This window comes from Podarcis muralis, chromosome 5 (genome assembly GCF_964188315.1).
Source record: "Podarcis muralis chromosome 5, rPodMur119.hap1.1, whole genome shotgun sequence".
Taxonomy (NCBI): Eukaryota; Metazoa; Chordata; class Lepidosauria; order Squamata; family Lacertidae; genus Podarcis; species Podarcis muralis.
The window spans coordinates 101660767-101673164 of NC_135659.1; the positions used below are offsets into that span (position 1 = coordinate 101660767).

A 12398-nucleotide genomic window follows, 5' to 3' on the forward strand; every position below is an offset into this window, starting at 1 on the left:
GACCTGCCACGTTTTACGAGGCCCTCGTTAGATTTGTCTCGTTAGGGGCAGTTTATGTTTCTATTTACCTCGCTGGTGAGGGGAAACCAGCCTCAGGGCCAAACTCTTTGGAGAGGATCCCCAGAAGGACCTCAGAGACACCCACACCCACGGCAGGCGGCAACCTGCGCCCGGTTGCCTGGCAAAGATGGCAGCCGAGGGGCATGGGAACAGGCAGCCACCAGGCGAGGAACTGCGCTGCCCACCCCCTGCCTCAAATCAGGCAGGCAGGGAGCTCAGCCACGGGGGGGGGGGCGACCTCCCTGCGTTCCCACCTCCGTGACCTTTCCACCGCCTGTTTTTCGTCTCTGCAGAGAGCAGATCCCCAAGCCTGCAGAAAGGGGTCGCTTGGAGCTCCCAGCAGCGTCCGTCTCCCCCCCCCCCAGCTTGTGACAGGAGGGGGGGGCTCTTCAAGTCAGTTTGCAGAGGAAATAAATGCGGAGGCGCAAGCAAACGTTGACTCTACAAGGTCAACTCTGTGCCAACTGTGCAATGGACTTGCCAGAGGCGCCCCCCGCCCCCCAGGACTGAGCTCCCCAGGAGGAATCTGTCTTCTGGGCAGAAGCTGGGGGGTCAGCTGCTCTGTCAGCCCTGAAGCCTCTTCCTCCTTTCACACATGGGGGGGGGGGCTAACAAGGATGTCAGCAGACACCCACGGAGGAGATTTTTAAAAAGAATCGCTCCAAAGTAAAGCAGATGGTCCACCTGAAGAATGGGGTGGGGGTGGGGAGAAGTTTGCCCATTTGGGGGGGAGCAGAGGTGACCCTACTGCCACCCCCTCCCCATCTTTGGCTCCCAGGTCCACCTGTGGGCAGCGGAGAAGCCCAGCTCAGCATCCGGGGCAGGAAGGGGGGGCACTGAGTGGAAGGGCAGAGAAATCCAGCCGCCAGCCCTGGGAAAGGGGCTTGAAGAGGGTTTTGGAAAACAGACAAAAGCCTTTCATCTCCTCCGTCTGTTAAAAAGGGAAATTGTTTCCTTGCCCTAAAGGGCCAGAAATCTGGGATTTTACGAGGCCATTAATTACCTCCTACTAATTAAATCAAAATTAAATGTGAGCAGAGGTGCATTTTCCTTATTAAAACGATTAAACAGAAAGCACAGATACACAAATAAAAAACGACTCTGGGACGGTGGAAGAAAGGAAATCAAATAAGAACTCGCCCTTAATGAAGGCGCTTCTGGTGTTTGCTCCAACTCATAAAGCCCAAGTTCATCAATTTCCTTTAAATATTAGCAACTTAATTAAATCTGTTTTTTCCCCTTTAATCCCCTCCTCTATCTAAAATAGATCTGTCCACAGGCACAAGTTTGTAACTCATGCTGACCCCATAATTCTATTTTTTATTATTTAAAAAAACCCACGGAAATCCACATCAAACTGACAGGGGCCTCGGGGGAAATTACACTTCAGAAAAAGGATTAGCTCAAGTACCCAGATTTTATGAAAATGTTATTGGTCCTGACTGGCGCGTCTGGGCGAGGGGCGGGCGGGCAAGCGGGCAGGAGGCGCAGGGAGAGCCAGGGCAGAGGAGCAGGAGGCGGCGCTGGCAGAGACGCCGTGCCAAGGGGCAGGGGCTAAGGGGCAGTGCCCGACGGCTATGCCCACTGGGCCAGGAGGCACCAGGGCCCAGGCGCTCCCTCCAAGGGAGAAGCCGCTTCTCTGCGCAGCCAGCCTGCCGTTTCCTTGGCGCTGGCAGTCGCTGTGGCAAGCAGCGTGCAAAGGGGCTGTAAAATGGGTTAGTTTTAGGTTCCCAGAGTTCATTTTGGAAAGGAGGCTGTTGCTAGGCTACCTCTGGAATTCGCCAAGGCCTGATGCTTCGAGTCGCTCCCCAGGGGAGCCGTGAATTAACTGGAACGGCGGCATCAGCAGCGTGGGGGGGGGGCAGGAGAGAGCGTCCTGCCAGGGGAGGCGAGGCAAGGAGGCACCGATCCAAACTTAATGCCCAGGCATGTCCCAGCCAACTTTCCAGGTCAGCTCAGAGGACCCACAGCAGGAGGAGGGAGAGGCAGCCTTAGAAGGGTTTCACGCTGCCCATGTGCATTCGGCTGTTTGACAGTGGATCCATCTCCCGGGGGGGGGGGGCAGGGGGCGGACTCTCCTTCCTTGGAGACTTTTAAGCAGAGGCCGGAGAGCCATCTGTCAGGGACCTTCTAGTTGAGATCCCTGCCTTGCAGGGGGTGGACTAGAGGACCTCAACAGGTCCCTTCCCACTCTCCCATTTATGATTCTAAGCAGCCCCATGTTCCCAGTCCCCTCCCTCTTTCCCTGCCCCCCGCCCCCCACGACCCGGCTGCCTTTACCTTCCCCACGTACAGTGGTTCCGTGCCGGTGTACTCTTCCACCACGAAGAACTGGTTCCAGACCCAGCCTCTCTTCACGCGCCCGCTGCCCGGCAGCCCCCCATCCCCGGACTCTTCTGGGCCGGAGCCCCCAGGCTCCATGTGCATGGACACGACCCCCGCAGGGCAGCCGCCCAGGCCCCACAGAAGCAGCAGCAGCAGAAGCAGCAGCAGCGGTCGGATCCAGAAGGAGTCTCGGGAAGCCATCACCACAGAGCCCTGGCAGCTAAGAGGCAGGAGGTGGGCATCCTCTGCAGAGGGAGGGGGCAGCCACAGGCTGGGGGTCAGCCGTCCGTGGGGGGCAGCAGTCTTGGCATCCTCGGGAAGACAGCGGGCGAGGATCACATGCCTGCCCCAGTCCCAGCAGCCCCCCTCCCTCCTGGCAGGATCCGCTGCCCAGGACCAGGAGAGTCAGGCATCAGGACAATGGGAGGATGGGGCCTGCCCCATGCTGGGCGCAGCACCCACACAAGGGGGCTCTCCTGGTGCAGAAGGGACCCTCTGAGGCTGGCCCAATCCTGCTCCTCCTGAAGTCTGTGTGCACACAGGCGCCTCTCGCTGGCTCCGCTCGCCCTAGGTGAGTCTAGCGCAAGAACCAGTTGCCTGCTTCGTGAGCACCCGGGGGGCTGGTGGCCCCAGCAGCTCAGTTTCCAAAAGGGTCCTCAGGCACCCAACTCGCTGGGAGCACCTGGTGTGGTCAGGTGGTGGCTGGTGCGCGGTGGATCAGGACGAAGGATCTGGCAGGTCCTGTTTCCGCCAAGGCGTTGTGGCTCCAGATCCTGCCATTGGGGCCCATCCCAGGCAGCAGCCGCTGGCGATGCCCTCTGTCCTCTGCCGGGTCAGAGAGGCTGGCAGGCGAGGTTGGCGTCCATCCCCAGGGACCTGGCAGAGAGAAAAAGGGGTGGTGAGTGAGGGGCTCGTGGGTGCGACTCTGCCCTTCCCCCCTCCAGGGCAGCTCCCCCCAGGTGATGGGTGGGGGTGCTGCTTGCAAGCAAGATTGTGCCCTTGCCTGCCTCAGTTTCCCCCACACACACCCCTGCCAGGTATGGGAGCCACCTGTCCTGCAATGACTCCCGAAACCCTCTGAAGGCACAACCCCCTCCTCACATTGCCAGGCGGGTGAGTAAGTGAAACCGGGACCTGCAGTCCCAGACGTGGGGGCCCTGCAGGGACCCGTCAGGCCGCAAGGTTTCAATCACATGCCCAACTGAAGCCAAGTCCACAAACGTCCAGCTGTCCGGCTGTCAGTTGTGGTCTGATGGCCACAGAAGTCCCCTGGGAGACTCTCTGGGGGAACAGACAAAGGAGACCCCCTCCTGCCATGCCAGGATCGAGGGCCATCGTGCCATTTGAACAGGATGCCTGTAAGACCCAGCAGCAGCCAGAGGGCGACCCACAGGTTGGCCGTGGGGCAGGACAACATCAGGAATCTGCGCAAGGCTCTGGAAGGAATCCTGCCCCCCTGCCCCTTATCCTTTGCATCCCTGAAGGAAGCAGGCCGCAGCCTCACTTCTTAAAAATAAAATAAAACCAAGGAATTCTCCTCTCTCCAGACACTGCTACCCCTGAGGCAGCCCAGCGCTCCCTGCAGCCCCACACATGCGCAACTCTCTCGCGCCACCATGGCACACCCCACAGCACACAAAATATTCCCTCCATAATGGGTTTGGGCAGCCTTTATGGGGGCTTGTCAGTTGTGAGAGGCCACTGGGAATCGAGAGGGAGAGAGGAACACACAGTCACACACACACACACTCAGCAATTCATTTATTTTATTTCATAAAATTTACGCACCACCTGGTTTTTTTTGAAACAAAACAAAACCTTGAATTGGTTTACAAAAAGATAAAAGAAGAAACTCAGGCAAATTTTGCAGCCATGCTTTAATAAAACATACAGCAGTTAGAACAGGTTAAAGCTCACATCTGCTTTTGAAACAAGAACGTTTTCATCTGGCCCCAAAGAGAACAAGAAAGGCGGCTGCTTGGATGTGTTGTCAACAGGCAGGGAGTTCCCAAGTGAAGCTGCTGCCACAACCGAGTTCTTACAAAGGCAGAGCAGGGCTCACATGGCCCCCGGGGCAGTGCCAGCCCCACCACCTTAGTGCCAGCCCCACCAGCTTAGCACCACTGCCATCCTCGTTTATCTGCATGCCCCCTTTCCTCAGTTAAAACCATACTGAAGGCGGCTCACGACATGAAATGATTCCCATTACTGCAAAACTACAACAAAAGGAGTCATAAGCACTCAATAAAAACATATCTGAACAAAATAATCCCCATTTATGTCATCATAACACCTAAAGATAAGATTCAAAAAAATAATATCAATAACTGCAAAACTAACAACTCCAAAATTAAACCTTGATTTCAACAACAAAATCCCTTAAAAAAATACCCCTAAGGGACTGCAGGAAGCGTCTGCCCCCCATCCCCATAAAGGGGGCTGCTTGGAAGCCCCTTTGTGTGACTCAGTGGACCTGACGGCAGCAGCAGCTTCCCCAAGAGGCCTCTGCGGCTGCCTGCCTGGGCTGGCACTCTTGCTCTCTTGCACAGGGCAGGTGGCAGGCACAAAGCGCCAGGGCCGCTCGCCCAGGACCACCCACACACCTCCCTGTCAGAAAGCACACCCTGGCTGAGGAGGGAGGAAAGTGAGGCTGCAGAGAAAGGCAGCGGACTCTGAACGGCAGCATCAGCAGCCCAGCCAAAGTCACAGGCAGAGCCTACAAGAAATACATTTTTAGAAAAGGGATCCAGGAAATTATTGGCTGGTTAACTTTGACTTCTATTCTAGGAAAACAGGCGGAAAGATTGACTAAACACATAATTGCCAAGCCTGTGGAAGAACAAGCTTTGCTGAAGAAAAACCAGCATGGCTTCTGCAAGGATAAGTCCAACACCAGGCAGTTTATTATATCAAAGCACAAAAATAGATAACATAGCTACAACCCCCCCCCCCAAAAAAAAAAAAACACCCCACGACACCATACAGTTTTAAGGGCCAAAGATTGTTCAATTAGCCAAAGGTCTGGAGCATTTTTGCCTGGTGCCTAAAGATATGTAATGAACCTCCCTGGGAAGAGCGTTCCACATGGAGGAGCCACCACAAAAAAGGCCATTCTTGCGTTGCCACCCTCCAGACTTCACAGGGAGGAGGAACACAAAGAAGGTCCTCAGAGGATGATGGCAGGATCCAGGTCTATTCGTCTAGGGAGAGGCGGTCCTTGAGGTTTCACAAGTCCAAACCAAGCCCCAAAAGCCTGAAGGCTGAGATCTAGGAAGCACAACCTCATTCCCAGGAACCTGCCCATCATTTGGGAGAAGGGGGAATGAGATGGGGGGGGATGCTTCTTGGTGGCAGAGCCCCAGTTACTGATCTCTCCCTCCCACAAGAGGGACCAGACAGGCTCCCGTCTTGCTGTTTTACTGTTTTCTTAAGCAGTTTTTAATTTTTTTTGTATCAAGGTTTATTGATTTTTCACCCAAGAAAGGCACTGGTGAGAACTGTGGGGCCAGAATGCAGACCTTGGTCAAAGTGCTGTGGGCACCAAGTGGCCGGCCTGGGGAACAAAAGAAGAGGGAGGGTGCTGGGCACTGGCGGGCAGCGCCACCCAAACAGCGCTGGCGGTTGCTGTCACAATCTTCCCAAATGTAGACTTGAGATCTGAAGAGCATGGAGAGATGAGGACCCACCTGTCCTTGGAACTACCCACCCCTTGGCCAGCTCAGGTCAGCAAGAGCTCCGCTGGCTTCTCCCCCTCCCCCCACCCATGGGACTTGGAGGAAGAGAGAGACCCGGGGGGGGGGGGTCTGAAGGGGCCCAGGAGGCCACGTGCCAAAGCTAGAGGGCTCTGCAGGTGTGATTGGTGCCCAGTAGGCATCTGGTTGGCACCCCTGGGAATGCCACCTTGGGCTCTGAGACGCAAGAGGGGCAAAGGCAGGAAGGTAAGAAAACAAGCTAGCAGAGTGACTCGCAGGGGTCCTGCTTCCCTGGCAGGTGAGTTCCCCCGGCTCCCTCTCCTTCCCAGGCCCCCACTCCCCCCCCCCCCGACACCCGGGACTTGGGCCAGTTTGGCGGACAAGGATTTTTGTTTGTTTGTTCCAAGGAATTTCCATTGTGCGTTGCCTGCTGCTTTCCCTCTCAGCTTGGGGACTCCTTTTGTGTAGAGGGATGCATAAATTGAATAAATCTAATCTGTGTCTCTCATCGGCAGCCCACTCTCCACGGCTGGTGCTCTCCGTGGCAAGGATTACGTGGGCCGCTCTGGCGGGTCGTCCCCCCTCTCTCTCAGCAGCCTGTTGCTCTCCCCCTCCCAACGCATCCCCCTCCCCAAGTGCCAAGGGAACCTGGGTGGAGGGAAGAGAGAGGTACCCCCAAAACCTAGCCAGGCAGAGCAGGCAAGGGGGCACACTTCTCCAAGGGGGGGAGGGACTCCTGGCCCGGCACCCCCTGTTCTCTGCACACACACCCCATGGTAAGGAGCAGGGTGCCAGCCACAGAGGGCTCTGCCCCCCCAACGTGCAGGGGGGCTCAGTCCAAGGCGTCGAGGCAAGCGCCCCATGGAGCTAGGAGTCGGGTGGGCAGGCGGGCAGCCCCCTCTCTCCACGGATAAGACAGGCGCACAAACACCCATCATCACAACAACAGGCTGCCTCCCGCCGTGTCCCCCACCCACACGTGGAGGGCCAGGCAACGGTTGCTGTGGGAACGCCAACCTGCCTCCAGAATCCTTCCCCCTCCTCCTGGCTGCCTTTTGTGCTCAGCCATCTCCTCCGTAAAGTGACCCTGCCAGCGGGATGGGGGTGGGCTGCTCCCCCTCTTCTCTCCTCGCACCCCCCACCCCACTCCAAAGAGGGCAGAGGGTCTCCGCATCCAGCCCCCCGCCCAGCAGTTGGCAGCCAAAGCACCAAGGCACTCCTGGGCTCGGCAGGTGAGAGGGAGGGGCTCCATGCACTCCACAGCGCCAGCCCCCCCCCAGCACGTGCTCCCCCCTCCCTCCCTCCCTCCCGCCTCCCCCTCCTCCCGCTCTGCTCTCGTCAGTGTGTGTTTGGCAGAGCTGTACTGTACATCATGTTGACAGTAGAAATTACATCCTGAGCTTATGTTTTACACTCTGCCCTGTCAGAACTCACCGCAGCCCAGTGATCAGGACAAATTGAATAGCATCCCGTCCGTGTCAATATTTATTTCATTTCACAAATGCGGCGGCCGGCAATCGGAGGGGAGACACCACCTGCTCAGCTGGCGCGTGGGACGGGGGAGGCACACCAGAGGGATGCTGGGAAGCCTGCGCTGGCAAGGCCCGGCAGGATAGGGGGCAGCCACGGAGGCCCCTAGACACTCACACACACAGAGAGAACACAAATGACCTTTGGGCACCTGGGGAGGCTGCGGGCAAGGAATGCCAACACAGCCCCTCCCCTGTCCCTGCAGCTCCTCCAGGGTGGCATTGGGCCACCTTTGTGCCTTTGTGCACCTGGGGAGGCTGCAGGCAAGGAATGCCAACACAGCCCCTCCCATCCCTGCAGCTCCTCCAGGGTGGCATTGGGCCACCTTTGTGCCTTTGTGCACCTGGGGAGGCTGCGGGCAAGGAATGCCAACACAGCCCCACCCCCCACCCCCCGTCCCTGCAGCTCCTCCAGGGTGGCATTGAGGGGCCCAGGAGACTCCCTCAGCCTCTGCCAACCCCACACACTCCCCATAACAACACGAGAAGTGCCTGCTGGATCAGGCCAAGGGCCCACCTAACTCAGCATCCTCTTCTCACAGGGGCCAACCAGATGCCTCAAAGGGAAGCCCAAACACAAGATCCGAGCACACGAACCGTCTCTCCTCCTGAGGTTTCCCAAAGAACATGAAAGGAGGTTGCTGGATGAGGCCCACCCGACACCCACTATGGGAAACCTGCAAGCGGGACCTGAGCGCAAGAGAAACTCTCCCCTCCTGCAGTTTCCTGCGGCTGCAATTCAGAAGCACCGGCTGCCTCCAGAGCAGAGCCAGTAGCTCTCGCTAGCCCCCACCCCCTCACCCTCCTGGATTTGCCAGCCAAGACCTCAGGAGGGACCCTGCCTGCCACTCTCGATGTTTCTCCGGCCCCTGCGGAAGAAGTGTGGCTTCCCCCGGACTCTGTTTTCCTCCAGTGCATTAGTGCGGGATCACAGCACTCTATCCCACTTAATGCCTCAGCAAGACCACCTGCCTGGCATCTCATCTCGGGGAGGCAGCCCGGCGCAGAGAGGCCGGCCGCCGACAGATCTCGCCGCGATGGGCCAAGGAGCCGGTATTATTCCAGCGGCAAATTCCTCTCTCAGATTGTCAACAGCGCAGCAAATTGCAGTGCCATGTAACTGTGTCTCCTCTCCTTAAACAAGATTCAATTCCACTTAACTCTCCCCTTCCTCGGGGAGGGCGGGGGGGGGGGGGACAGGACACGCAGGCCGGAATTCATTTCCCGGGATCTGCTAGGCAGGCGCCGGCGCCGTTACCAAGGCAAGGTCCTTGGGAAACTTTATTATCACTTGCCACCTCAAAGCACCGGTGCAGGCAGCAAGGCGGACGCTTCCGCTGGGGTGGAATTCAATTTCTCCCCTGCCTCTTGCGAGGAGACGGAGCCACAAATGCTACAAACATCACAAACACACCCAGGGAGCAGGGAGGCCAGCGGAGGAAAGGGGCCTTGAACCCAGATCCTCAGAGCAGCAGCTACTGAAGGGGCCAAACTGAAAGGAGCTGGCGAAACCTCTGGCAAGGACCAGGTGAGGAAAATTAGCTCCTTCATAGAATAGCAGTTGGAAGGGACCCCCGGGGTCATCCAGTCCAGCCCCCTGGATTGCAGGAACTGCAGCTCAAGAACCCCTGACAGGTGCCACCTGGCCTATGCTTAAAATCCTCCTTCAAAATGCAACCTGGCACATTCCCCGCCCCCCCCTCCAGAGCAGGTAAGGAACTGCTCGTCTACTGCCGGATCTTGCTGGGCAAGCCACCCACCCCCCAAATAACACCCCCAACTCTAGATGTGGGGAGCTAAGCCTGGCTGTGGACTCCTGCAAGGGGATGGGCTCAAAGTAACAACTCCTGCCTAGGAGGCAGCGGGCAAAGGGACCTTGAAACAGCTCAGCCGAGAGCCTGGAAGGGGTGCAGAAGAGGGAGACCCAGGGCCTGGCATCCACGCCTGATGAGGAATGGTTGAAGGAGGTGGGGAAGAGGAGACTGAGAGGCGGCAGGGGAGCCACATTCAGACATCTCAAGGGCTCCCACAGAGAGGATGGAGCAAGCTGGCTTTCTCCTCCTCCAGAAGGAAGGACCCAAACCAATGGTCTCAAGTGACGAGAAAGGAGATTCTGTAGACTCAGAGGTCGGGTGGCCATCTGTCTTGGATGCTTGAGCTGAGATCCCTGGGGGTCCCTTTCAGCTCTAGGATTCAGCAAGTCCAACCCTCTGAAATGACTTGCCAGCCAGAGGGTTGAGTGCCAAACATGCCTGGCCGAGGGGAGGCAGAGGGGCTCACTCCTCCCCGGCCCCCCTCCCTCCCTTATTACTGCCTCCCCCTAAAAGTCTTTGTCCAGGGACCAGGCAGAAGCAGCAAAGAACAAAGACCCCTCCGCTAATCGCATGGAAACTGCAGTTTTAATAATAAAAGGGACCAAAAAAGCCCATTGTACTTATTAAAAGTGTAATCTTTCCTGTCCTTGAAGTAAATCTCCAGCTTCCTTTCTCCGGCTCCTTGGAATTATTTTCTCGCCAGGGGGCCTCCTCCTCCTCCAAAGCTTTTCTCCTCAGCTGGGTTGGAACAGACCAAGAGGTGGGATAAAGCCCCTTCCTGGTCCCACTGCTTCTCCTTGCTGAAAGATGCCGAGCCAGAGTCCGTCCTCCCTCCCTCCTTGCCAGGCAAGTTGCCTTAAGTTAGTTATCGGGGCTTTGATGGCCCCCAAGTAAGGAAGCAGGGGAGGAGGGTGCCCCCCCCCCCGCAGCTGGGGAGGAGACCCCTCCTGGTCACAGGGGGAGGAGAAGCAGGAGGTGTTTGTTAAAACTCTCACACAGCCACTGTTTGGGGAACGTATTTCCAACTCACAATATTTCTTTTTCAGATCTTCTTTGGTCCGAGTTTCAAAGAAATTTTTAATTGCAAAAGAAAATCTCGGTGTCTCCCTGGGGGGAAAAGAGCTTTTAGAGCCAGAACCGTCTCGCTCGGCAATAATTCTTCTCCAAATAGGGAATTTTCATGCTTCAGCTACACGGATACAATGCTTTAATTGGCCTTTAAAGACGTAAACTTGGGCAGGAGGCAGAGGAGAGAGGAGAGGCACCTGTACACTCTTTGTCCTACGAAGTGGGAGAAACTTTCCAGGAAGGAGGGGGGCAAAGGGGGCACCTCAGAATGGGGGGGGCAAATGCAGCCCCCCCCCCGGGTTCTCGGTCTGGCCCTCCACACTCTGCCCCGGCCCGCCAGGAAGGGGCCTGCGAACCACAAAAAGAGAATCCTAGAACTGAAAGGGGTCCCTGCAAGTGGCCCCCCAACCTCTGCTTTGAAGCCTTTAGGAGAGGAGAGTCCACCACCTTCCGATGGAGCCCATTCCCCAGCCGAAGAGCTCTTGCCCTCAGAAAGCCCTTCCTGAGCTTGAGTCGGAATCTCCTCCATTGTAAATTGAATCCACTGAATAATCAGACAGTCATGGAATTGCAGAGTTGGAAGGGACCCGAAGGACCAAAGGGGCAGAAAACAAGCTTGCTCCATAGGACAGCAGCTCCTCGGGTACTGGAAGGAGCTGGCCATACAAAACGAGGACCTGCAAATGGAAGAGGAGCCCTTCCAGAGCAGGCCAGTGGCCTGTCCAGTCCAGCATCCTTTTCTCACAGTCGCCCCCATGGGACGCCCACAAGGAGGACCGGGGCGCAAGAGCACTTTCTGCCCCCCTGGGGTTCCCAGCAGCTGGCGTTCAGAAGCATCGCTGCCTCCAGCCAGAACTGCTCTGAGGCTCAAATTCCACTTGCAGGTTTCCCCCCAGGCTCCGTTGGCCTCATCCTGCAGGCTCTGCCTAGGTTCCTATGCTCCCCCCAGTGGCTTCAAAATTTCAGCAGCTCCCTGCGCGAAGCCAAAATGTGGCCCCCGCCCCACCTCTCCCCTCCTCTCGGCTCAGCGCCTAGTGCAGGTAAACCCCTTGCACTCGCCTCCATCCCCCCCCCCATTCTGCAGGGAGGGGGCCAGGGACTGGGCTTCTCGTGAGCCACCGAGAGCAGAAGCTCCAGCACTCAGTGCAAGCCAGAGGGAAGCCCAAAGCAGCCCTGGCTTGGAAGGCAGGCAGGAAAGGGGGACAAAGGCTGTCCAAGAGGAAGCTAAAATATTCAGAGAATGAAAAGGACAGATTAAAACACGAAATGGATTTCGTGCCCCTTGACAAGCGCAAAAGGAATTGGCTTCTTTTAATCAAATGTTTGGCAGAAAGATGAATTATTTATCGTCCAATATGGCCTGGTTAAATAGAAAATGGACCTGTGTTCACAGCTTGGGTGCCTGCAGTTCCTCACCTCTGCATGCCCCCAGATTCCTGCGGGGGGGGGGGGGAGCAGCGAGGAACTCAAGCCAGGCAAGGGGTGGCAACCGTCCCCAGCTCCGCAGTGCACTGCCCAGGCTTCAAGGTCAGAGGTCAAGGTCACGGCTGCCCCGTGCGGCAGAGAACGCTCAAAGCCTGCGGCTTCCTCCTCCGAAGACTCCTGGGAACTGTAGTTCACCCCCCAGTGAGCTGCAATCCCTAGAACAAAGCGCAGCTCCCAGGAGAAGCCCCTGGGTGTGGGAGGGACCCAGAGTCATCCTTCTCGGGGGAGGGGGGACATCTTCAGCCCAAGGGCCCCATCCCCTTCTGGACAACCTTCCCAGGGTCACATGCCAGGGTGGGCGAGGCCAGGTGCCAAAGGGGTGGAGCAATGAAGGCAAATGCCACTTCTAATGGCAGGTGATGGATGGGGGGGGGAGTAAAATGTTAACGAGCTGGTCCTGCCTTCCAGCCTGTCCTGCGTCTTCG

The 12398-nt window shown here is 57.2% G+C and overlaps 2 protein-coding genes across 4 annotated transcripts in view; one reads left to right on the forward strand and one right to left on the reverse strand.

The window, feature by feature from the left end:
* The window catches only part of SNRPB (small nuclear ribonucleoprotein polypeptides B and B1), a 393907-nt gene that overhangs the window by 292354 nt on the left and 89155 nt on the right, over positions 1-12398 (forward strand). The window lies entirely within an intron of this gene.
* CDH22 (cadherin 22) overlaps positions 1-12398 on the reverse strand; it is an 87471-nt gene that overhangs the window by 55813 nt on the left and 19260 nt on the right. For all 3 annotated transcript variants that reach the window (XM_028735722.2, XM_028735720.2, XM_028735723.2), the window contains exon 2: positions 2341-3261. In XM_028735722.2, the coding sequence (XP_028591555.2) occupies positions 2341-2586 (246 nt within the window). In that variant the 5' untranslated portion in view covers positions 2587-3261. The remainder of the gene's footprint in view (positions 1-2340; positions 3262-12398) is intronic.